Source organism: Pongo pygmaeus, chromosome 7, assembly GCF_028885625.2.
Source record: "Pongo pygmaeus isolate AG05252 chromosome 7, NHGRI_mPonPyg2-v2.0_pri, whole genome shotgun sequence".
NCBI lineage: Eukaryota > Metazoa > Chordata > Mammalia > Primates > Hominidae > Pongo > Pongo pygmaeus.
Genome location: NC_072380.2, coordinates 90,923,217 through 90,947,046, shown reverse-complemented (window position 1 = coordinate 90,947,046; position 23,830 = coordinate 90,923,217). Strand labels below are relative to the sequence as shown.

General features: G+C 36.3%; 1 protein-coding gene across 2 annotated transcripts in view; it reads right to left on the bottom strand.

The window, feature by feature from the left end:
* Positions 1 to 19,168, bottom strand: part of ZC2HC1A (zinc finger C2HC-type containing 1A) — a 52,768-nt gene extending 33,600 nt beyond the window's left edge. Inside the window, exons 1-3 of one of the 2 annotated variants that reach the window (XM_063668927.1) lie at positions 19,012 to 19,168; positions 10,262 to 10,338; positions 7,444 to 7,560 (exon numbers count right to left, since the gene is read on the bottom strand). In XM_063668927.1, the coding sequence (XP_063524997.1) occupies positions 7,444 to 7,560; positions 10,262 to 10,338; positions 19,012 to 19,027 (210 nt within the window). In that variant the 5' untranslated portion in view covers positions 19,028 to 19,168. The remainder of the gene's footprint in view (positions 1 to 7,443; positions 7,561 to 10,261; positions 10,339 to 19,011) is intronic. The other variant, XM_054497862.2, reaches the window with a different exon arrangement.
* Between the last annotated feature and the right edge of the window lie 4,662 nt (positions 19,169 to 23,830).

Sequence of the window (23,830 nt, the reverse complement as noted above, 5' to 3'; positions counted from 1 at the left end):
CCACTAAGACTGTTGCAGTGGTTGCATGTTCCCTCCAAAACTCATGTTAAAATGTAATTGCTATTATAACAGTAGTATGAGGTGGGGACATCTGAAAGGTGATTAAGTTATTATGGTTCCGCCCTCATGATGGATTAATGCCATTATCCCAGTAGCAGATTAGTTATTGAGGGAGTGGGTTCCTGATAAAAGAGTAAGTCTGGACCCCACTTTCTGTTTCACATGCACACCTGCCCTTCCATCATGGGATTATGCAGCAAGGCCCTCGACAGATGCTAGCACTATGCTCCTGGACTTCCCAACCTCCAGAACTGTGAGAGATACATTTCTTTTCTTTATAAATTACCCAGTTTGTGGTACTCTATTACAGCAGCAGCAAAGAGACTAACACAGTTTATTTCCCTGTTTTCCCATAGATCCTCTAACAGAGTATATTATCTATCATTTGGGTTTTGAACCGATTAGAAATATGAAAAATAGTCCTCACTTTGTGGATTTAATTGGATTTTCTCTTATACTGATTGAGACTGGGGACCTTTTTAAATTACTAATAATCATTTAATGTATTGCCTTTACTGTGGACTATTTATATTCCTGGTCAACTTATTTGTTAAACTATTGGCCTTTAATGTAATAATTTCTAGTAATTTTTTTATAGGAAACTATTCCCTCCCTCCCACCAACAATCTGTCTTTTGACCTTGTCTTTGGGTCGTCTTTTACTATGCATAATTATTTTTTAATTACAGTTTAATTTACTGATCTTTTATGGCCTCTGGATCTGCATTAGCCAGGTGCAACCTCACACCAAGGAAAAATAAAATTTTCCCATATTTACTTCTACAACTTCCAGTTTCAAATAAAATTTCTTAAATATTTTATTCATGTGGAATTTATCCTGCTGTGTGGAGTGACAAATTGAATCAAATTTTGCTTATTTTTTTAACATGGCTATGCAGTTGTCCTATCCTTTAGTGACTCTCCCCTCCCTGTCCCCCCACAAAATAATTGAAATAACACCTATATAATCACTAAATTCCTTTCTGAATTTGGGCCTATTTCTGAACTTTCTCTTCCATTCCATGGTTCTGACTATCCTGTGTTAGCACCAGTATTTTCAATATTGAGACATTATATTTTAATATCCGATAGGCTAATATTTTATTAAGCTTTTTTAATCTTTTCCTAGTTCATGTATATAAATTTTTCAATGTAAACTTTTGAATCAACTTGTCTAACTTTTAAAAATTAAGAATCACATTTATAAACAAGTTGAGAAACTTAAAATCTTTATTAGGTTGAGTCTACCTACACAAGAATATGGGATATATTTCTATTTGAAAAACAGTTCATTTTTATCTTTCAGTAGTATTTTTTTTTCTTTGTGGAAGTCTTGTAACTTTATTATAAAGTTTATTCCTAAATATTTCATACTTTGTGTTGGTCTTTTGCAGAGGGTCCTTTCCTCATTGTTATGTCTCAAGAGCCTGTTTGCTGAGTATATGAAGCTTAGTTATTTTTGCATAGTAACCTACCACATTACTTCCCTTTATTCCTATTGTTTGCAGTAATTTCTTACTTAATTCTTGGGTTTTCCAGGTATATCATATCTTCTAATAAAGATGATTTTACCTAGTCTTTTCAAATATCTATTGATATAGTTTGGCTGTGTCCCCACCCAAATCTCATCTTGAATTGTAGCTCCCATAATCTCCACCTGTTATGGGGGTACTCGGTGGGAGGTAATTGAATAACGGGGGCAGGTTTCTCCCATGCCGTTCTCGTGACAGTGAATAAGTCTCATGAGATCTGATGGTTTTACAAAGGGCAGTTCCCCTGCACACACGCTCTTGCCTGCCATCATGTAAGATGTGCCTTTGATTCTTCTTCACCTTCCACCATGATTGTGAGGCCTCCGCAGACACATGAAACTGAGTCTGTTAAACCTCTTTTTCTTTATAAATTGCCCAGTCTCAGGTATTTTTTCATAGCAGTATGAAAATGGACTAATACAGTAAGTTGGTACTGGTGGAGTGGGGTACTGCTATTAAGATACCCCAAAATGTGTAAGCAACTTTGGAACTGGGTAACGAGCAGAGGCTGAAACAGTTTGGAGGGCTCAGAAGACAGAAAAATGTGAGAAAGTTTGGAACCTCCTAGAAACTTGTTGAATGGTTTTCACCAAAATGCTAATAGTGATATGGACAACAAAGTCCAGGCTAAGGTGGTCTCAGATGGAGATGAAGAACTTGTTGGGAAATGGAGCAAAGGTGATTCTTGTTATGCTTTAGCAAAGAGACTGGCAGCATTTTGCTCTTGCAATAGAGATCTGTGACTTTAAACCTGGGAAAGATGATTTAAGGTTTCTGGTGGAAGAAATTTCTGGGGAGCAAAGCATTCAAGAGGAAGCAGAACATATAAGTTTGGAAAATTTGCAGCCTAACGATGTAACAGAAAAGAAAAATCCATTTTCTGGGGAGAAATTCATGGCTGCTGCAAAAATTTGCATGAGTAACAAGTAATGGAATGTTAATCACCAAGACAAAAGGAAAAATGCCTCCAGGGCACATCAGAGACCTTCAGGGCAGCCCCTCCCATCACAGGTTCAGAGGCCTAGAAGGGAAAAATGGTTTCCTAGGCCAGGTCCAGGGCACCCCTACTGTGTGCAGCATAGGGATTTGGTGCCCTGCGTCCCAGCTGCTCCAGGCATGGCTAAAAGGGGCCAAGGTACAAGTTGAGCCATGGCTTCAGCGGTGCAAGCCCAAAGCCTTGGCAGCTTCCACATGGTGTTGAGCCCACAGGTGCATAGAAATCAAGAGGTTTGGGAGCCTCTGCCTAGATTTCAGAGAATGTATGGAAACACCTGGATGTCCAGGAAGAAGTTTGTTCCAGGGGCAGGGCCCTCATGGAGAACCTCTGCTAGGGCACTGTAAAAGGGAAATAAGAGATTGGAGTCCGCACACAGAGGCCCCACTGGGGCATGCCTAGTGGAGCTGTGAGAAGAGGGCCACCATCCTCCAGACTCCAGAATGGTAGATCCACTGACAGCTTGCACTGTGTGCCTGGAAAAGTTGCAGACACTCAATGCCAGCCCAAGAAAGCAGCCAGGTGGAGGGGGGGCTGTACCCTGCAAAGACAAAGGGGCAGAGCTGCCCAAGGCCATGGGAGCCCACCTTTTGAACCAGCATGACCTGGATGTGAGACATGGAGTCAAAGGAGATCGTTTCAGAGCTTTAAGGTTTAATGACTGCCCTCATGGATTTCAGACTTGCATGGAGCCTGTGGCCCCTTTGTTTTGGCCAATTTCTCCGATTCAGAATGGGTGTATTTACCCAATGCCTGTATCCTTATTGTACCTAGGAAGTAACTAACTTGTTTTTGATTTTAGAGACTCACAGGCAGAAGAAACTTGCCTTGTCTCAGATGACACTTTGAACTGTGGACTTTAGGGTTAATGCTGAAATGAGTTAAGACTTCGGGGGACTGTTGGGAAGGCATGATTGGTTTTGAAATGTGAGGACATGAAATTTGGGAGTGGCCAGGGACAGAATGATATGGTTTGGCTGTGTCCCCATACAAATCTCATCTTGAATTGTAGTTCTCATAATCCCCACAGGTTGTGGGAGGAATCCGTTGGGAGGTAATTGAATCACGGGGGCAGGTTTTTCCTGTGTTGTGCTCGTGATAGTGAATAAGTCTTGCAAGATCTGATGGTTTTATTAAAAAGGGAAGTTCCCCTGCTCTTGTCTGCCGCCATGTAAGATATGACTTTGTTCCTTCTTCACCTTCCACCATGATGTGAGGCCTCCCCAGCCACATGGAAGTGTAAGTCCATTAAACCTCTTTTTCTTTATAAATTACCCAGTCTCCAGTATTTCTTAATAGCAGTAGGAAAATGGACTAATACATCTATGCATCTAATTTCTTCTTCTTATCTAACTATATTGGCTGGCACTTACGGTATTGGTTACAGTTTAACCTTCGCCTTGATTTTAATGGGAACTGCCTCCAGTGTCCTCCACTAAACATGATGCTGGCTCACATGCTACAGAGATTTATTTTGTAATATTATTGAGATACTCAACTATTCCTATTATGTCTATATTTTTAAAATCAAGAATTATGTGTTGAATCCACAAAGTCAAAAGATGGTACTTTAAAAGATGGCTAGGTATGATGGTTCATGCCTGTAATCCCAACATTTTGGGAGGTGAAAGTGGGAGAAATCACCTGAGGCCAGGAGTTCAACACCAGCCTGGTCAACATAGTAAGATCCCTGTCTCAAAAAAAAAAGAAAGAAACAAAAAGGAAAAAAGAGAACTCAAATTATGAAGGAATCAAAAATAATACACAAATATGAGAAAGACAAGAAGATATTATAAAGAAATCGTATGCCAATAAATTTAATAATTATGACAAAATGGGCAATGTCCTTGGAAAACACAACAAAATAGATACCAGAACAAATATAAAATCAAAATGTCATTTATTTTAGAAAATATTTTCCTTCCCACAAAGAAACCTCCTGGCTCAGCTACCTTTAATTTTTAATTTTTGTAGACATATAAGAAAAATCTAGCATCAATATTACACAAATTCTTTCAGAGAATTGAAAACAACGAAACAACTTTCCAAACAGTCTTCTGAGAGCAGCAAAACTCTGACAAAAAGAAGAATGACATATCTACTTCTCTGATTAATATAAATGCAAAAATCTTAAACACCAGCAAATTTAGATGTTTGAGATTACTGACTCTTTAAAGTTTCTTATTTTATAGCAAAATATCTGATCACAACATTCATCTGCTCTATGATTATTACTCATCTACTGATGTTTTGCTGTTCTTTTCTACCTTTTTTCTCATAGTATCTTTTATCAATGCTGAGCTAATATATTTTCTATTATTCATCGCTTCTATTATTCATTTCTACTATTCAGCATAGATTTCCTGGTACAGCTATTTGCAAGAAGTGTTAGGGAGGAGAGGCCCAGGGTAGATATACAAACCAGCAGCTCTCGTCTCTGTTGCAACAGATTCAGACTAGTTCCTGCAAATAAGGCGTCTCTGTGTAATTAAACCCTGCTTCCCTCAGATCCTATGAGAACCACTTCAAAAAAAAAAAGGTCACAGCCTTTACAGCCTTTTATGTTAGGCCCCTCGTCTTCAGGAAAGGCATTTTCACTAATGTTTTCTAACGGCCTCTGCCACTAGGCCTCCTCAACTCTCTGTTCCTACTCCCACCATTCTCTCCCTCCGACTTTTATACAATTTCAGCCCTGCTCATTCCAGCTGGTAGCTATCCAAATTCCTACAGCTCCTCCCGGTTTCTGCCTTGGCTATACTAAACAAGAGATAAAGATACTATCTGATAAGATCTCTCACCTTTAAGGAATCAGTTTTAAGATGAGGAAATTCCTCAACTTTAAGGAAGCAGATTTCCAGAATCCAGCCACAGGCCCCCAAGCAATTTCCTATACTTCCTCTTACGGGTAATTTCTCCTGGATTTCAACTGCTTTGGGGCAGTCCTTACGTGTATTTGATAATCTATGAATTATGCCTACCTTTTGTTTTTCCAAAAATGAAGTTTGTAGTTGCTTTGCCCCACTCTGCTTATAATTTTGTAGGATTTTCTTGATACAGGTAAATATATTAAGAACTACACTTACAACATTCAAATCTCCTAAGACACTGCTTCTCAAACTTTAATGTGCACATGACTCACCCAAGGATGTTCTTAAAATGGTTCTAATTCAGTATGTTTAGGAGGAGGCTGAGATTCTGTATGTCTAACAAGTTTCCAAATACTGCCGCTATTACTGCTCTGTGGGCCAGTTTTAGGTAACAAGGCAATAAACCACTTAATACAAAGCAATCGTTTTTAATTTGCTTTTTTCTAGAATTCAATTTTTAAGTTTACAACCCCAATTCCTTATAAAAGAAACAGGATGACTAATATTCATTGAAATCACCATGGATAATCTTATGTAATCCCTACAATAACCACACAAGATAAATACTACTACTATTACCATTTTACAGTGAACAGAAGTATAATTACATTAAATAACTTGCCCAGAATAATAAGGTATGCAGCAAAGTGAAAGTTAAATTCAGACAGTCTGACTCTTGAGCCAATTTTAACACCCACTATATTATACTGCTTCCAAAGATTTGGCAATTTTATCTACCAAAGCAAATTAAAGCTAATATAGGCAGCAGGTAACTAAGAAAAATGTCATATATTGATTTATGTAGCTTATTCAAACCCCACCATCCTTACTTTAAATGTTCACAGTAAAAAACAAAAATGAACATCTAATTTTTCTATCATCAAATGATTTTTTATTAGTAAGATTAATTTCCCCCTAGAAAAATGTTCTTATACCACTGGAAGAAGTTATTACCATTAACAGTAGGATTTTGTTTAAAAAACCTATTCAATCAGGTACTTAGCTTAGACCACTTCGCTGAAATGATGCTTTTCAACTATGTTGAATAAGTACTTAAGTAATTTATTCTTAGCAATACACAGTTGGCCCTTACTACCCATGGGTTCCATATTCGTGGCTTGCGCATCCATGGATTCAACCAACCATGAATCAGAAACTTTCAGGAAAAAAATAAATAACCATATAACAATAAAAAGTAACATAAATTAAAGACACAATTCAACAACTATTTACATAGCATTAAATTGTAAGTAATCTAGACATAAAGTACATGGGAGGATGTGCATAAGTTATATGCAAATACTATGCCATAAGGAGTTTGAGTATCCACAGATACTGGTATCAGAGGCGGGTCCCTGGAACCAATCTCCCACAGATACCAAGGGATTACTATAATATATAACAGATATTAAGGAGAGATTATCACAATAGATTCATTGCTTTGGTTTCAAGAAAGAAAATAAGCTGACAATAACTATATGTGGACACTGAACAACTGATAAAACTTTTCCTTAGAAACATAATATAGATTACAAATCCTGGCAGTCAATACATCAAAATAAGCAGTATCTATTATGCTAAAATGTCTGTAAATAATTGCTTAACTTTTTGGATGTAGAGATTATCATAATGGTAGAAGATGTAATAAATCAAAACAAGTTATATTGAAAGTTTTTAATAATGACTTGAAAAAAATGTGGGACAGCAATTGGCTCTCCAATGCTATAAAAATCTCACTGTAATTGATGGAGTTTGAAACAGCACCTTGGTCTCTTCTTTGAAGTTTAAAAGCTTATTTTTTAAAATAAAATTTGTTTTATAAGCTTCAGATAATTTCTAAACTGAACATATAACACAGAATTGTATTTATTCTTTAATCTTAATGTAGCAGATAATTGTGTTTATTCTTAACCTTAATGTAACAGATAATATAATATTTTTCAACATACATAACACCAAGGTTCATACTGTTCAAAAGGTTATATAGTTACCCTCGGTTTGAGAGGTTTTACTGTTGGAATATCAGTTCCTTCGGCTCTCTGTCTGCTTGAATCAAAAGTCTTCCGTTTTTTAGTTGCAGTTTTCTGGCAAATGGGTCCGTGCTTTTTCTGTTAAGATAAAGAAATGCAGCCTATCATTTTCTTTTCTACAGAAGGTAAGACTATGGAACTTTATTTACATTGAGATCAGTTTAAAAATGTGAGACCAAATGAAAAACCTGAATACAAAATAATAAATAAATAAGATACACCTTGCCTTAACCAAATGTTAAGTTGTAAAACATATATATAATGTATGCTCTAAGTTATCTTTCTCACTAAAAAAAATTATAAACACTCTTCTAACATGTCATTAAGTTATTTAATACTCTTCTCCTAGTTTGTACATTACTAATGTCAGAAGTGTGTGAACCAGAGCAACTCCATCTTAAACAGGAGCTGAGTAAAATGAGGCTGAAACCTACTGGACTGCATTCCCAGATAGTTAAGGCATTCTAAGTCACAGAATAAGATAGGAGATCAGCACAAAATACAGATCATAAAGACCTTTCTAATAAAACAGGTGCCCGGCACTAGAGAAGCCAGGCAAAACCCACCAAAACAAAAATGGTGACTAGAGTGACCTCTGGTCATTCTCACTGCTACACTCCCAGCAGCGCCATGACAGTTTACAAATGCCATGGCAACATCAGGAAGTTACCCTATATGGTTTAAAAAGGGGAGGCATGAATAATCCACCCCTTGTTTAGCATATCATCAAGAAATAACCATAAAAATGGGCAACCAGCAGCCTTCAGGGCTGCTCTGTCTTACGGAGTACCTGTTCTTTCATTCCTTTACTTTCTTAATAAACTTGCTTTTACTTTGCACGGCGAACTCGCCCTAAATTGTTTCCTGTGCAAAATCCAAAAACTCTCTCTTAGTGTCTGGATTGGGACCCTTTTCCTGTAAAATATTTAGCCGTCCTGTAACACTAAGAATAAGAAAAAGTAACAAAGTCAAAGTTACTACACTGGAAAAAAAAAAGTCTCCACTAAATACCTGAACATAGATACTAGAAAAAGAAAATACAAAGAATACATTAGTTTTAGGATTACAAAAGTTAATGTAAGAGTAGTAGTTTGGATTACTAAAGTTAACATAATAGTAGTATGCTAATATAAAGTTAACACAAAATAATAGGACAGGTGGTCTGATTTGTGTCCTTCTCCCATACTAATTCTTTTCCCCCCTTCTGGAACTCAAACTTTGCAGTTTTCTTCGCCTAGGATTTTTCTTGAGCTTATCTAGTGTTCTACTACTCCTCAGATTTTTTTTTTTTTAAAGAGTTGTCCATCATTCATTTATTCAGTTATTCAGTTTAGGGACATTAGAATGGAAGCTGTCTTAAATGACCTCCAATAAACCAACTGCACAAACATTCTCCCTCCACTATATTAAGCATGATGATTGATGACATCGGTACACTAAATACTCTTTTTTCTTTTGTATTTTGATAAACACTAAAGAAGGTAGAACTGTCAAACTTTGGGAAAAAACAAAACCTCAAAACTGGATTATTTGGTGTCTTGCAGCCACTTAGGCTTTCAGTACACAATTAGCAATCAACTGTTTTACATACTTATTTTCAGTTTTCATTTCAACAAACAAGCACTGTAATTACAGCTCTTAAGTATTTAAAAAAAATGAGCATAGCAGATGACTATCTAGTGGACCCATGTACATATGTTCCTTATTAAGTTATATATGTCAAGTGTATGTGGTGCTTGTTTCCCAACATAACTCAAGTTTCAGGTGTTATAATAACATCATTAAGTTAAATACCACATAAATGAGAGCCAAAAAAGGCATTTTTTTTTTTTGCTGTGAAATTCAGCTGAACACTCTGAAAAATAATAAATTGATAAGAAAAAAATCATTGAATGTGTGGGCAATATGTTTTTAAAAGATTACAAAAGAGACATCATTATTTAAAAGGTGCCTACAGTCAGAAGGACACTTTGGATCATTAATTCCTCACTTTGCTTTAAAGAAACAAACTGGAAATAGTAAGAGGATGCACAGTGGATTGTGGCAGAACTTTAATCAGTAGATCTACATTTACAGAAAAATTCTGTCTTACGTCGAAATATTAATAAATGTGTATTTGTGTTTAAAGTTAAAATACGTAAGGTACACAGGCATAATTTTTATTATTCTCTATTTAGTTAGCTAATTTTATTAAGATTAGTTAAAAGCATTTTTATTTGTACTTACTAAGTAGCTAACATATCTTAAGAATACATAATAAATTTTAGGTGTACTTTTACATTGAAAAAATCTTTTTCTTTGAAACATTTCAAACATAAACAAGAGCTGACAGAAAAGGATAATTAACTCCCATTTACTACTCATCACCCAGCTTCAACAACTACCAACATTTTAGCCATTTTGTTTCATCTATCCCCGATTTTTTCCTGAAGTACTATAAAGCAAATTCCAGACATTATATTATTTTGTATCTGTAAATAATTACTTATTTCTAAGGTATCTGATTTTGTTTTTTTGATTTTGTTTGTTTTTGCTAAGAGTCTCACAAAACAAGGAATAACTTTAAACTTTAATAGAAGAGTTCTGAAGACCAAACTCTGAAGGAAAGAAAGCATTCTGGAAGAATGGCATAGCTGAAATCAAGACCCTTGAACAAAGAATATTACCCATTAACTCTTCAAAAACTATTCCACGTAAGTTCTTCCCATGAGAATTGACCAGAATTATTGAACAACTACAGATCTGTAAAACCATAAAGGTACAAAATCAGTCTACTCACTAATGCTACTGGAAAGAATGTTCTTCCACAAATCTTGCAAGGTAACAATTCTCCAACTTGGACAACACCTCCATTCTCTAAAACAGGAAGGAATTTAATAAGTAATTTCTATAACTTAAAATTGTGAAACTTCACATTTTAATGTTTTCTCTCAGTTTTATAGGTAAATTATCAGTTTTTGTGAAAAATGTTTTACTGCATTTTGAAATATGCAAAATTATCTATGAAAAGGAGCATAATACTTAGTTATCAGTGGTGAAAAAGGTCAGGATAAATATGGAAGAGTCATGATTTAAAGATATCCAAACTGATACTGTTGGAAATATCTGGTTTTCTTGTAATTATTTTAAGCAAATCAATTTGTCATATTCTTAACTTATAGGCTATCTCTATGGTAAATTACTATATTTTAAGAACAAAATTTATCTTATTAATTTCCAAGGCATGAAGAAATACCATTAGTGATCAGTTCAGTGACTTCTTGAGATGATTTGAAGAATCTAGAATAAAATGAATCTTACTGTTTATCACCAAACAATAGAAAGTACAATGCTATAAGATTAAGATCACCTAGTTATGCAAATTACATGTATTATGTGAATTATTATTTTATACATATAATACTTATATTAAGAGTCAGTGGACTAGTAAATGGAGATATTCTGACCTTACAAACAAAATTAAATAAAGAGGTGGCTACAACTTTCACTCAATTATTAATAAAATTAATATAACTATCATGTAACTGAATACAACAAATGTTATTACTAAAAAGAAAAAAAAAGAAACTGCATTCTTTGTGATTCTGCATAATTCATTTTGTCATTTTATTTTATTTCCAAATGTCAAACATAAACTTGTTTTCATACCTATAATTTCCTAAAAATGATACTTAAACATGTAACATTTTCCCCATAGTTTCTGCTGAATATTTTAGAGATGGTAAAATTATTTTATCATATGAAAGACAAATAGAAAAACATTTTTCTTTAGAAGTAACAAACTAATTTTAAAAAGTACAATTATATAACTCCATATAACCTGGTCCAAGACATTTAGTGGGCTCACAGAGAACTAAACAGGCAAACCAAAATAGATATTGGTAAGAATGCATTCAAATACAGTAACAGAAGAACTGTTTTGTTTTCTCATTTATAACTCCACTGCCCTATTTGACTGGTGGATAGTGATTACTTGTCATCTCAGATGGAGGCAATGTTGTGTAGTGGCAGTTAAGCAGTCAACACTACAAAAGCAAAGCTAAGATTTGCCTGACTTGTCCTTCTCCAACACCAGGAGCTAAGTTATTTAGGGAGGGCAATCTCATTTATCTGGATCACTTAAGTCCACTAACAATCCAGAGTTACTAAATGGAAACCATTAGGTTCATTTAGATAAGACAGTCTTCAAAATTATGGTCTCAGTAACATCACATGCTAACTAATCTACTGAGCTTGCTTATAGTTTTAATGTATTCCTTTAAATACTAAACAATGATTTTAAAATTCATCAATACAAAATATTAAAAAGCACCACATATTATACTTGCTTAAAAGTGTATTTGCTTATCACTTCTTAGATGACAAAGCAAAATCTTATAAAATTTCACCATTGAGAGAAATGAATTCAGCACATAGAAAAACCACGTACCAAGCATGCACTAAGTAATATTAACACAAGGACAGAATAACACAATTATTGCTCTCATAAAGTTAACATAATCTATATTATTTACTTATTAAATAGATCTAAGAACCAAATCAACTCCTATTTTTTATACAAAAAATTAAAACATAACAGCAACCAGAATATTACCATATAATAATATCCAGTTCTTGACACTAATTTCCACAAGTTATCAAACATGTTTAAAATGTTTTTTTAAAAAAAGAAAATTATTATCACTATAAGGCATAAACAGATACAATACCATTTTAAAATAATGCTATTTGGGGATAATTTAAAAGCAATTATCCCCCAAAGAAATATTTTTTAGAGAAGAATGTCATTACTTCACCCAAAATAAAGATATATATAAAACATATATATAAATTTATAATGTCCTCTAATATTAGCTGGTCATAGAGCATAGCACTATAATTGACAAAATATGACATGTGCATGTGTGTTGATGTCAAGACCTATGGAGGGAACTTCTACCCGGTAGCAAGGTAACAATTCTCCAATTTGGACAACGCTTTCATTCTCTAAAACAGAATACCATTTCAAGCCAGTTAGAATGGTGATCATTAAAAAGTCAGGAAATAACAGATGTTGGAGAGGATGTGGAGAAATAGGAACACTTTTACACTGTTGGTAGGAGTGTAAATTAATTCAACCATTGTGGAAGTCAGTGTGGTGATTCCTCAAGGATCTAGAACCAGAAATACCATTTGACCCAGCAATCCCATTACTGGGTGTATACCCAAAGTATTATAAATCATTCTACTATAAAGACACATGCACACGTATGCTTACTGCAGCACTATTTACAATAGCAAAGACTTAGAACCAACCCAAATGCCCATCAGTGATAGACTGGATAAACAAAATGTGGCACATGTCTACCATGGAATACTATGCAGCCATAAAAAAGAATGAGTTCATGTCCTTTGCAGGGGCATGGATGAAGTTGGAAACCATCTTTCTCAGCAAACTAACACAAGAACAGAAAATCAAACCCTGCATTTATCATTTACCCATGATAAATACCTTAGGCCTCAGAGTGAAAAGCCACATTTTGCTCTAATTAAATTCATTAAAAGACATGACAGTATAGTTGAAAAAGCACTGGAATTTGTCTTATATTATTTAACTTCAAGTCCCCAGCTCTGTCACTGAGAACTATGAGTCCCCAGGCAAGATATTTAAGCTCTCTAAGGTTTAGATTTCCTTATATAAAATAAGGAAGTTAAGTTAAATGACATATGGTCCCTTTTTATCTGTAACGTATGGCAACTTAACAAAATCTACCTTAAGACCACATTAGCAAGAAAAGTACATGGAAGACATCTTTCTTACTGACTTTTTAAATAAAGTTTACATATAAGAATGATTAAACCAATTGCAGATGGTAGAATGAATGCTTCAGGTAGTGTACACCACATTGAGGAAATAACTTCCACTTATCTACACAGAGAACTGAGAACCTGAAAGGACCTACAGCAAAGAACTCCTTGTTAGAAAAGCCTTTAAGACATGAATTAGAAAGAAACATATGACTAATCATATAGGCAGACTCAGTTTAACATCCGTTAAATGAGGCTAATATCTGCTCAATTTACTTTAAAATTTCAGAGGATCAATTATTACATATAAAAATGTTTCATAACCTACAGAAATAAAATATACTACCTTCCAAGGCATGCAGGCAATCTCCACTAACCTTTCCTAAGTGGCAAAAACTAGCAAATTTTGCAGCTTATAAAAATACAAGAGAAAGATGATATTCAGAGGGGTGAATATTATACCAGAGAGCAAATACTGTTGAAATAAGCACTCAAGGTGATGGATAGAACCAAGTCAATAAAGTACTTTAATATTCCAGAACTTTTAAGAAGCCAATCTCTCCTTACAAAATTTATCTGGCACACACTGTTGATTCTGTTATGAGTTGCTTATGTTTTCCAACTTCAAAACCTGCATGATGATAAGACTTGAAATGGTATCTTTATCTAACACTGTAAGTGATGAGAAATAATGATTTTATTTCAAATAGTTGTGACATTTTAAAATGCATACATTTAAGAACTATGAGAGAACATTTTCAAAGAAATCTTGGAAATTAAGAACAGTTCTGGCCTCCCTTGTGGCATGTCCATCTCCTCAATGCTGGTAAGTCTTATATTCTATCACCGTTCATTTGACTCCTTTAATGCTCAACAAACCTTTCTTTTGAAGCACAAAATATGTTATACCACTTTCTTCCCAATATCCTTTCCAAAATCGAATTACTTTCAGATCAATATTATCCAGTGTCTCAGAAGATTTACCCTTTTCAGCTCATCCTAGAAGACTTTTTGTCTTAACCTAGTCAATGCCTACCCAACTCAACACACAACCTTCATCCTTCACAGCATTTTAGTCACCTACACTCTAGTTCAGCAAAACTACTGCCAAAACAACCAACTCTGGACTTTAAAACACTCAAGTTTCCTCTTTAACCATAGAATTCTACCTCCTACCTTTCTCTAAGTTACTATCTTGATCTCAGAGTGACTTGCTTTTCTTAATAAGCTCATTCCTGGCTGCATGTCCCTTCCTACCCAGTTTGAACATGACCCATCATTTATACTAGGAATTATCCATGAATCCCTTGCTTCATGGCCAAATGTTTGGAAAATGGTACATTAACCTAAGTTAAATGGGTTCTCTTAGAGCAGAACTCCCTTAGTCTTAAAAAAAGAGGCTTAGTATGTTGTTATTTGCCCAAATTTATTTTATCAGAAATCCTCTGTACTCCCAAGACCAATGTTCTCCACCAATGTCCTGAGGAGCACATTTTTTGAAACACTAACTTACATTTTCTGCTTAGTCCTTCTCTGCCTCTCATTCACTCACTGTCTGAACTGCAGGGAGACATTATCAGGCCAAGCACTGTATTGAAATACATCCATTCCGCCAGGCACGTTGGCTCACACCTGTAATCCCAGCACTTTGGGAGGCCGAGGCAGGCAGACCACCTGAGGTTGGGAGTTCGAGATCAGCCTGACCAACATGCAGAAACCCCATCTCTACTAAAAATACAAAATTAACTGGGCATGGTGGCACATGCCTGTAATCCCAGCTACTCCGGAGGCTGAGGGAGGAGAATCACTTGAACCCGGAAGGCGGAGGTTGTGGTGAGCCCAGATCATGCCACTGCACTCCAGCCTAGGCAACAAAAGCGAAACTCCGTCTCAAAAAAGGAAGGAAGGAAGGAAGGAAGGAAGGAAAGGAAATACATCCATTCCTTGATTCAATAAGTATTTGTTGAGCACCTAGCATGAGGCAGAAACTGTTCTAGGAGATAGGAGTATAAGGATGATAAAAAACAAATACTCTGATCTTATAGAGCTTTCACTGATCTAACAGGGAAAAAAATAAATAAAAACTAATATATAAAATGTTACATGGTGATAACCACAATGAAGGTAGAACAAAGTAAGGGGAGAAGAGATGGTCATAATGCTGTCTTGGAGAAGTATGGATAATCAGGGAAAGTTTGTTTAATAAGGAGACAATAATGACATTAAAAAGGAAGGTAACAGATTACTATTAATTTACTAATTGTCAAATCTGAAGCCCTCTTTTGAATCCCCATCCTACTGGGCCTTTCTACAGTCTGAGCCACTGCTGACAAATCCCTTTCACCTTTAAAGTCCTTTCTCTCTTGGCTTCAATATTTCCTTCTCTCCTCCCACACATGCTATGTTTTACCTATACTGGACCTGCTAACATGCTTTTTGTGATTTTCACCATCTAACAAACACACACTGAGAGGGCCTCCTATGCACTAGGCACTTAGCTAAATGTTTTACATATATTACATTATTTAATACTTAATATAATTTAGGTAGTTACATATTTAACAGCTCCATTTTTTTCATTGCAGGGAAAATAAGGGTTCAGATTAAGTAAACTGCCCAAATCATAGAGCTAAAAAGAAACAAAGCAAGCATTCAAAGACAGTCCTCTCCAATATACTGTCTATTAAAATATCTGGCATCCAACTCAGTACCAAAAAGCAATAAATGCTAGATAAATTAATAAAGATAAAGAATTATTCCGTAAACTAGTATACATTTATACTACGAAAAAATAAAACAAAACAGAAATTTTGATGAGACATGGCTGTCTTTAAACCAAGGGCTACACTGAAGAGCAATCAGTCTTCTAATCAAGTTTTAGAGGGCAATACTAAGATCTAATAATTTCAACAATCCACAAGAGGGAGGGACAGTGTGATCTCTGCCACAATTTTTATAACCATTTATCAGGGATATGAAGGGAATGGCAATACTGTATATAAGGATAAAATCTGCTTAGATTTTACCATCTCTCCATTTAACAAATAAAAAAAGCTTATAAGAGATTGGAACTCTCCCAAGTCTGGAACTACTTCTATTATCCTTAGATAGATTTTGTGGGGCACAAATTTTATTAGATGAAAAGGAATTAAAAGGTTTTGCTATAACTATCCACAGAATGTAGAAGTGCTCAGATATTGATTCTAAATATCTGAAAACTTATATCTGGTTTCAAAGTATAGTGTTTGAGCCTAATACCTCATCTATTGACTATTCAAACAGCATAAAGACCCTGAAGACCAAAAGTAAAACAAATGGTATATGATTACATGTAAATAACGTAAGTTATAAGAAAGAGTAAGATTATCTTTAATAGAAATTTTCAAGAATCCATATATTTTCTTGTTTTATAGCCAAGATTAATGTCTGGTAACTGGTTTCAACTAGAAACATATGTCTAATGCCAGAGTACAATATTTACTCAATTACTCTTGACACATTAAGCAAACTTTTGAATATTTCTTACTGGATACTGCAATATAATATTTATTAGACACCGTCAAAGTACTAGATTTTAACTTCCAATAGAGGTAAGAAACTACCTTATCTATCACTGTATCAATGTTTCTAGAATGAAAGAATGGATGAATTAATGAACGGTAACCTTAAGACTCAGAGTTTGATATTTGCAAAGTGTGATCTCTTAGGGGAAGGAGAGGGGAGAAGGAGAAAGGAGAGAAAGGCACCATCCTAACTTCAACAGAAAATTCTCAGAGCTTTTATTAGATTGAACTGCTTGAAATTACCAGAATTCATCTGTTTTGCCCTACATAATTTAGGGCAACTTCACATATTTCAACCCAGTTTATCACAATTAAACACATTATAGTTAATGATAGCATCTTATTTTGTAAAAAAAAAAAAAAAAAAAAAAAAAAAAAATCTAAAAGTAAAGAGCAAGCACTATTAACATCATAAGCTGGGCCCTATAACATCATAAGCTGGACCCATAAAATATGCCTATAAATACAAAATCCTACTTATTTGTCCACCTATGCAACTGAGTGTCATAATAGGTTTCCATTATATTTTAAAAACTTTCGTAGTAAGGTTTCAATAGCAATATCTTAGCACTGTTAAAATGTAAGGTCCACTAAAATGTAGGTTCGATGAGAATAAAGCTTTATCATTTTTATTCTCTGCTGCAACCTAGAACCTAAAAAGATGCACATAATAGACATTTATTTAACAACAAATATTTATTGAGTACCTACTTTGTGTCAGACATTGTTTTAGGTGCTGAGGATACATAAGTGAAAAATCAGATGATGATCTTTGTCTTAATAACAAATGTTGCATAAAATAATAAAAATCTGCAAACTGTTCAAAACACTTTATAGATAATATGTAATAAAACCCTATCATATTATATATGATAATCTCATGAGAATTCCATAACCCATGCTTTAATCCCACCAAGATATAAAAGTATCTTGAAAGTAAAATATACTGTACTATCATTACAATTCCTTATTTCATGGCAACTTGAATTATCTTCCAAAAACACATAAGCAAAAAACAAGACCTTCATTAGGCCATAGCATACTGCAGCTGTCCACAAATGGAAAATTATCAGAATTATTTATCAGAGCAAAAGCACGAAATAAACTCCTACTCATGTTATTACATCTGCTTTTTGGTGAACTTAGGTGACTGAAAAAGTTACCGGCTACCACTTTTCACTTCATCACACAATGTACAATATTTTACTCCCTGGCATGCAACAATACACAAGACTCAAAGGTTCTGCTCATTCTTAATTCCAACTGAATCCGTGTAAACTAGGAGACGGGGGAAAAGGAGCTAAATCAAGACAAGAGGATCGTTCAATTCTGAAGGTTTGTTCTTCATCATAACAAATTAAAAAATCTTGAAACTGTTGTTGCCAATGCTAGTTATTGTGGTTTTTGTCCTTTCTTTGTTTTTAGGTGAATGCTTTCATTACACAGGATAAAATGGGTAAACAGAATAGAGAAAAAGTGAAAGAACTGGGAACAAAGCAAAATCTGGAGTCATGGTTACAGTACAAAGATAAACCCAAAGATAAGGAACCAATACAGGCTCTTCCTCACACAGCGGCCGTGAATAAGTCATCAAATCTTCCAGGTAATCTATTGTACCGGCTCTAAAGCTGGCCAGTGACACTTCCTTAGGAGATGCTCTGACATCCCTCCGACAGAAGATGCTGTCGAAATGTAAAAAACCGGTTACCTAGGGAAATCGACCAAGGAATGTCAGGAGCTCGAGGCTGGAGACACACCCCGGGGCTGCAGCACAAACTGGCCTGGTGGTGTTAAGGCCGTGGACAATAATGGAGAGAGTCCAGTGCAAGGAAAACAAAATCTGGCCAGGGACTGGGATCACTAAAAGGGCACTCAGGAGTCAAGCAAGATTAGAAAATGGTAGGAAGAGACGTGCAAGCGTCTTGCCAGGGGCAGGATCTGGCTCCGGGCAGGCAAGCCCAGTTGAAGACCGTCTGAGGCGGGGCAGCCTGGGAGCGTTAGCTCCACCGCATCGGGGACTGTCCGGCTCCCTTTGGCCCCAGCCTCCGGAGGCGCGGCGGGGACGCGGCGAGGTCCGCCGCACCGAACCAGCCCTCGCCTTCCTGCTACTGGTGTCCAGGGTCCCCAGCTGTTCCGGGCCCGCTCTAGCCGTCCTGCCCGCATCCCTTTATCGCCTCACCTTCCAGTCCCTCCATTGCGCCACCTCCTCGAGCTCAGGGAGACTCCTTCAGCAGCGCCCGCCACCGCCCAGCTCTGGCTGTAGCAACCCAGCCGCACCTCCCACCCGCTAACATTCCGGGCGCCCATTGGTTCCGCAGCTGCGGGGGCGGGGATCCGTGGGGGCGGGGCCGCGGCGGAGGCGAGGTTCCTGCGGTCTCCTTCTGGCTGCCACCCCTCTCCGTCTCCCCGGGTTACTCTCCAGGGAGCCGGGAGCCGCTTCAGGTTGCAATCTGCGACGCAACGGCGCCTTTGTTTGACTCCAGCCTTGTTTTCCCTCATACCTTATCCTCCTATTTAGAGTACCTCAGCACCTCATGGGCTCAGCTTCACCAGTTCCTCAATCAGTCAACGCCTCTGACTTCTAGCCGCCATCCCTCCCAGTGGATACTTTAAGCAGGCAAGCAAACCAAACAAACGCCCAGCACGCTTGCATGCAGCAGTCTCCGTTTTCCGGTCTTTGGTCGCATGACTTGACCTCAGCGTATCCCCTAAACTTGATCTTCACACACAGCTTCATAGGTTAAGACACTTTTTTTCTAGAGAAATCATACTTTCTATCTGCGATTGTGGAACTGCGATTGCTCTAAGCCCTTGAAAACAGTTTCCTCACCATGAAAGCTTGGGCCAAAAATTAGAAGTGAAACCCAGCCCTCCCTCTGTCTTCTACTCTTGGCCTACCCTGGCCCTATACTTTATCATCCATAAACCAAAACAGTCGCCTGGCCTGACAATGTTTGATCGGGGAAGTTTGAGTTGGGGAATTAACCTACAACCTGACAGAATGAGGCCCGCCCGTCTCCAACAGAGTTCAAAACCTCCTGAAGATGAAAGTAACTTCAAAACTAACTCAGACCATTTTAATGGTTTTGCTTACAATTACCAGAACTACATTTCTTTGAAAATTTGATTTAGCAATCGTAAACAAGCTGTACTGTTTGCTGACTATAGCGTATCTACTGGCAAGTTACCAGTATTAATGTGTTGTCCATAACAAACCTCGGATTAATTTTATTGTTAATCTGTTTAATTGAAGAGTTTAACTTCATATCTAACTTTATCTACTGTGAAATCAGTTACCTTCAGGAAGCAGGATTCCTCCTACTCTCCACTCACATTAAGGTATGTTTAAACAAGCAAACACTTGAGGGGGCATCATCTCTTACTGAGAAGGTGCTCCAAGTGCATTTGAATGTGGTAGAGTCCATCTGTTGTGTGGAGCCATGTAAAGACCACTTCAACCATGCCTCAATGACTCCGTCCGCCCTTCCCCGGTTCCCCTGGCTCTTCTGCTCCTCTGAGATCCTGGGCCTACTTGGCCAACCCATAGCCTTGCAGGCAAAAAGCTACTCTAGACTGGGTGCTGCGGAAAGGTCCTTTTTCTTCCTTAGTGCTACTGAGGCAAAGGTAGAATTTTTGCTGGGGAGGGAAGGTCTTTTAAAAGAGCATTAAGGAGAAAAAAAAGCACACAGAAGAAAATACAAAAATAAAGAAGCCATTATTTTACAAATTACAAGTTCTTTCACTAAAGGCAAGGCGAATATTGAGTTGGCTGATAGCTTATTCGGCATAAAATCTACAGTAACATTAAAAATAATAAAAATAGCATTAAGGAATAAATCATGTGAGGCATGTTTTAGGCCCTTTTCATATATTCACAAATCTTCAAAAGAAATCTACAAAGTAGATACTACAATCTTCATTTATCAGAATTAAAATGTTCATTTTCTAGATGTCTCAGAGCAATTAAAATTTTGTCAATATTTGTATTATTAGTGAATGGTAGAGCTTGGCTACGCTCTTGTCTGTTAAATTCTAAAGCCTATGGTGATTTAATTGGGCTCCTCACTCCCTTTCCTTGCCTTGCCTTTTATTATAGCTGCCTCAAGTGTAAACCCAAGTGTTCAGACATGTTGTTTAACATATATTTGAGTAGGCATTTCTATTGTGAATCTTAATTCTCTAAAACATGATTGCTAGTCTTCCCTACAGGTATTGGTCTCTTCATAACTTTTATGCTACAGCTACCCTGGCTCCTGCAGCTTTTCCCTGATTCTGACCCCTGAGTAAAGAGGACTTCTTCCTATCTGCCTTCAATAAGTTCTTTCCTCTGCCGCCTACATACCTAGCCTGAGAGTCTTGTCTTGGCACTGTATCATGACACTACTTCCTCTCCAGTCTAGTCCATTTTTCGGGATGCATTCATTCAACAAATGTTTGTTGAGTACCTTCTATGCTTCAAGTCCATTTTATCACTAGACAGTTACTCGAATGAAACTCAGCTTCTTCTCATGTTTTTAAGCACTTACCTGTACCTATTTTTTTTACCTGCCATGTGATCTTGTTAACTGAAAATAACATTTATAGATCAATAAGAATTCAAGATCTTCTGACCTCTTTATCATACAAAAAGGAAAACAAACTTTCAGAGATGTTTCTGACTTGGTCAAGATCACAAAACTAGTACTTAATTGAAATAGATATTGTATCTGTGTTTTATTACATCATACCTTGATTCTTTCCACTTTGCATTATATTCCTTTCAACCACCATTCCCTTAAGCAGATCCACATCTATTCTGCACATCCCAAAAAGCTGAGCAAGCTGCATATAGCTTCTTGTTTCAAAGCTCCAGTCTCTTAAATCCCACACGAAGTTCAAGTCCCCTTTTAGAGAAAGCCATTGGTTCTCATTCAGATCATTTGCAGAGCACAACTAAATGAGATTCTGAGTCTCGGTGAGATCTCAGTTTATCACCTCCACTAAGTAGGACATTTCTTCCTTCCATGACCAGAAGAGGAATAACCTACCACAATTTAGCATGTAAAAATAATTCACACATTTAGTAATCATAAGAAAACGATAATTTTCATCAAAAACATAACAAAATATTTCCCTTAAAAGTGTTCTAGAGGGAGGAAGCATATTCTGAGTTGGCTCTTGCTAGTTTTATTTGAAGTAAAAATAAAATTTTCTAAGTGTTCAGGGGGAAAATAGTGATAGTTTCTCATGGCTTGGAATAATCAGAAAGCATATAGGTAGGCTGTCACAGGTGAAGATTTATTGAAGGAAACATGTCCTAGACAAGAAACATCAAGAAAAGAAAGAGGGGCTTTAAAAAAGTAAGGAACTTAAAGCAAACTTTACCTACTACATTGATTGAAGGGCTATTCCATTCTTAGTGTGATAACAATTATTCCAGCTCTATGCTTCCCTAGTTTCAAACTAATTTTCGGCTGCAAAAAGATCGGTTTTTTTTTTTTCAACTTTCGGCTATGATCTTGCCTATCCATCCCTTTGCATCACAATTTCAAATCTTAACTAAAAATCTATTAACCAAAATGTTTATTGTGGTCCTGTCTAGACTAGTCCATTTTTCTGATGCATTCTTTCAACAAATATTTGTTGCGTACCTTCTGTGCTTCAAGTCTATTATATCACTAGCCAGTTACTAAAATGAATGAAGCTCAGCTTCTTTTCTTACGTTTTAAAGTATTTGTCTGTGCATATTTTTTTTACCTGCCATGTGATCTTTTTAACTGAAAGTAACATTCATAGACCAATAAGAAATTTAGATCTTTCAACCTTGAGTACAACACTGTTCTAGGCACAACAGAAAGCTTCAAAGAAATCTCTCTGATCTCTAGAAAGTTAACATCTGGTAAAGGAAACCCTGAGCAAGACATAATACAGGGCAAAAGAGTGGTTAATAGTAGTAAGTTTTAGATGTTGTGGTACAGCTTATAAAAGCAATTGGTTACAGGAAGTCGTTTACATGAATGGAACAATTTTAAAGGTTTTTTAGAAGTAGAACTTAAATTGTGTCTTGAAGAGTGTCATAGGATAGGTAGAGATCACTGAGGATGAGGGAACAATGGCATAATCCTCCTTAAGAAAATGGTGCAAGCCTGGCATGTTTTGGGACAATCTAAAGAAGCAAGGAGAGTATTTATATCTATTTTGGTTCCTGTGTAACATTTGTTCCTCTTTACATTATACAGCACAAGCATTATGGCTATATAATTTCTATCTTTTTAATCTTAGGGGCAAGGTGTTGAGTTAATGATACTCGCTAACACACAGTACATACTTCAACTATCCATGACAAGGTATCTCTTTTATTTTCATTATTTGTCATTCATCCCCCATTTTCACACAATTTACCAACCTCCTCACTATAGGCACAATTCTATTGCATATAGATGTCTTTGGATAGGTCTGATTCTTTGAAACACATATGGTGCTGTTTTATATATGCATCTGTTTTTAATTTACATAAATGGCATTATTCTATGACTTTCATTCTGTTTGTAATTTTAATTTTTAATTAATTTCAATTATTTAATTTTTGAATTTAATGTTTTTTGTCATTCATTCAGAGATTCATCCATGCCACTGTATGAAATACAAGTTTATTGCTTCTGGATGTTGGATAATAGCATTTTACTGTATGCGTACACCACCACATCTTACTTACTCATTTCTGTAGTGACGGGCACTGAGTTGGTTCTAACTGCTGCTACAATGAACATCTTTGTGCTTGTCCCCTTATGAACCTGGGCTCAAGTTTCTCTGGGATGCATCCTTGGAATAGTTTACTGGATCATATTCACTTCCACTAAGTACACCTAGATTTCTCTCTACAATAGCTATACCAGTGTACATTCCCATCAGCAGTGCAGAGCGCCCATCTTTCTATGGCTCAGTAATAGCTGACTTAGCTATAATTTTTGAATCAAGAGTTGGTCTTTTCTTCATATACTTGCTAATTCAGATTTGAC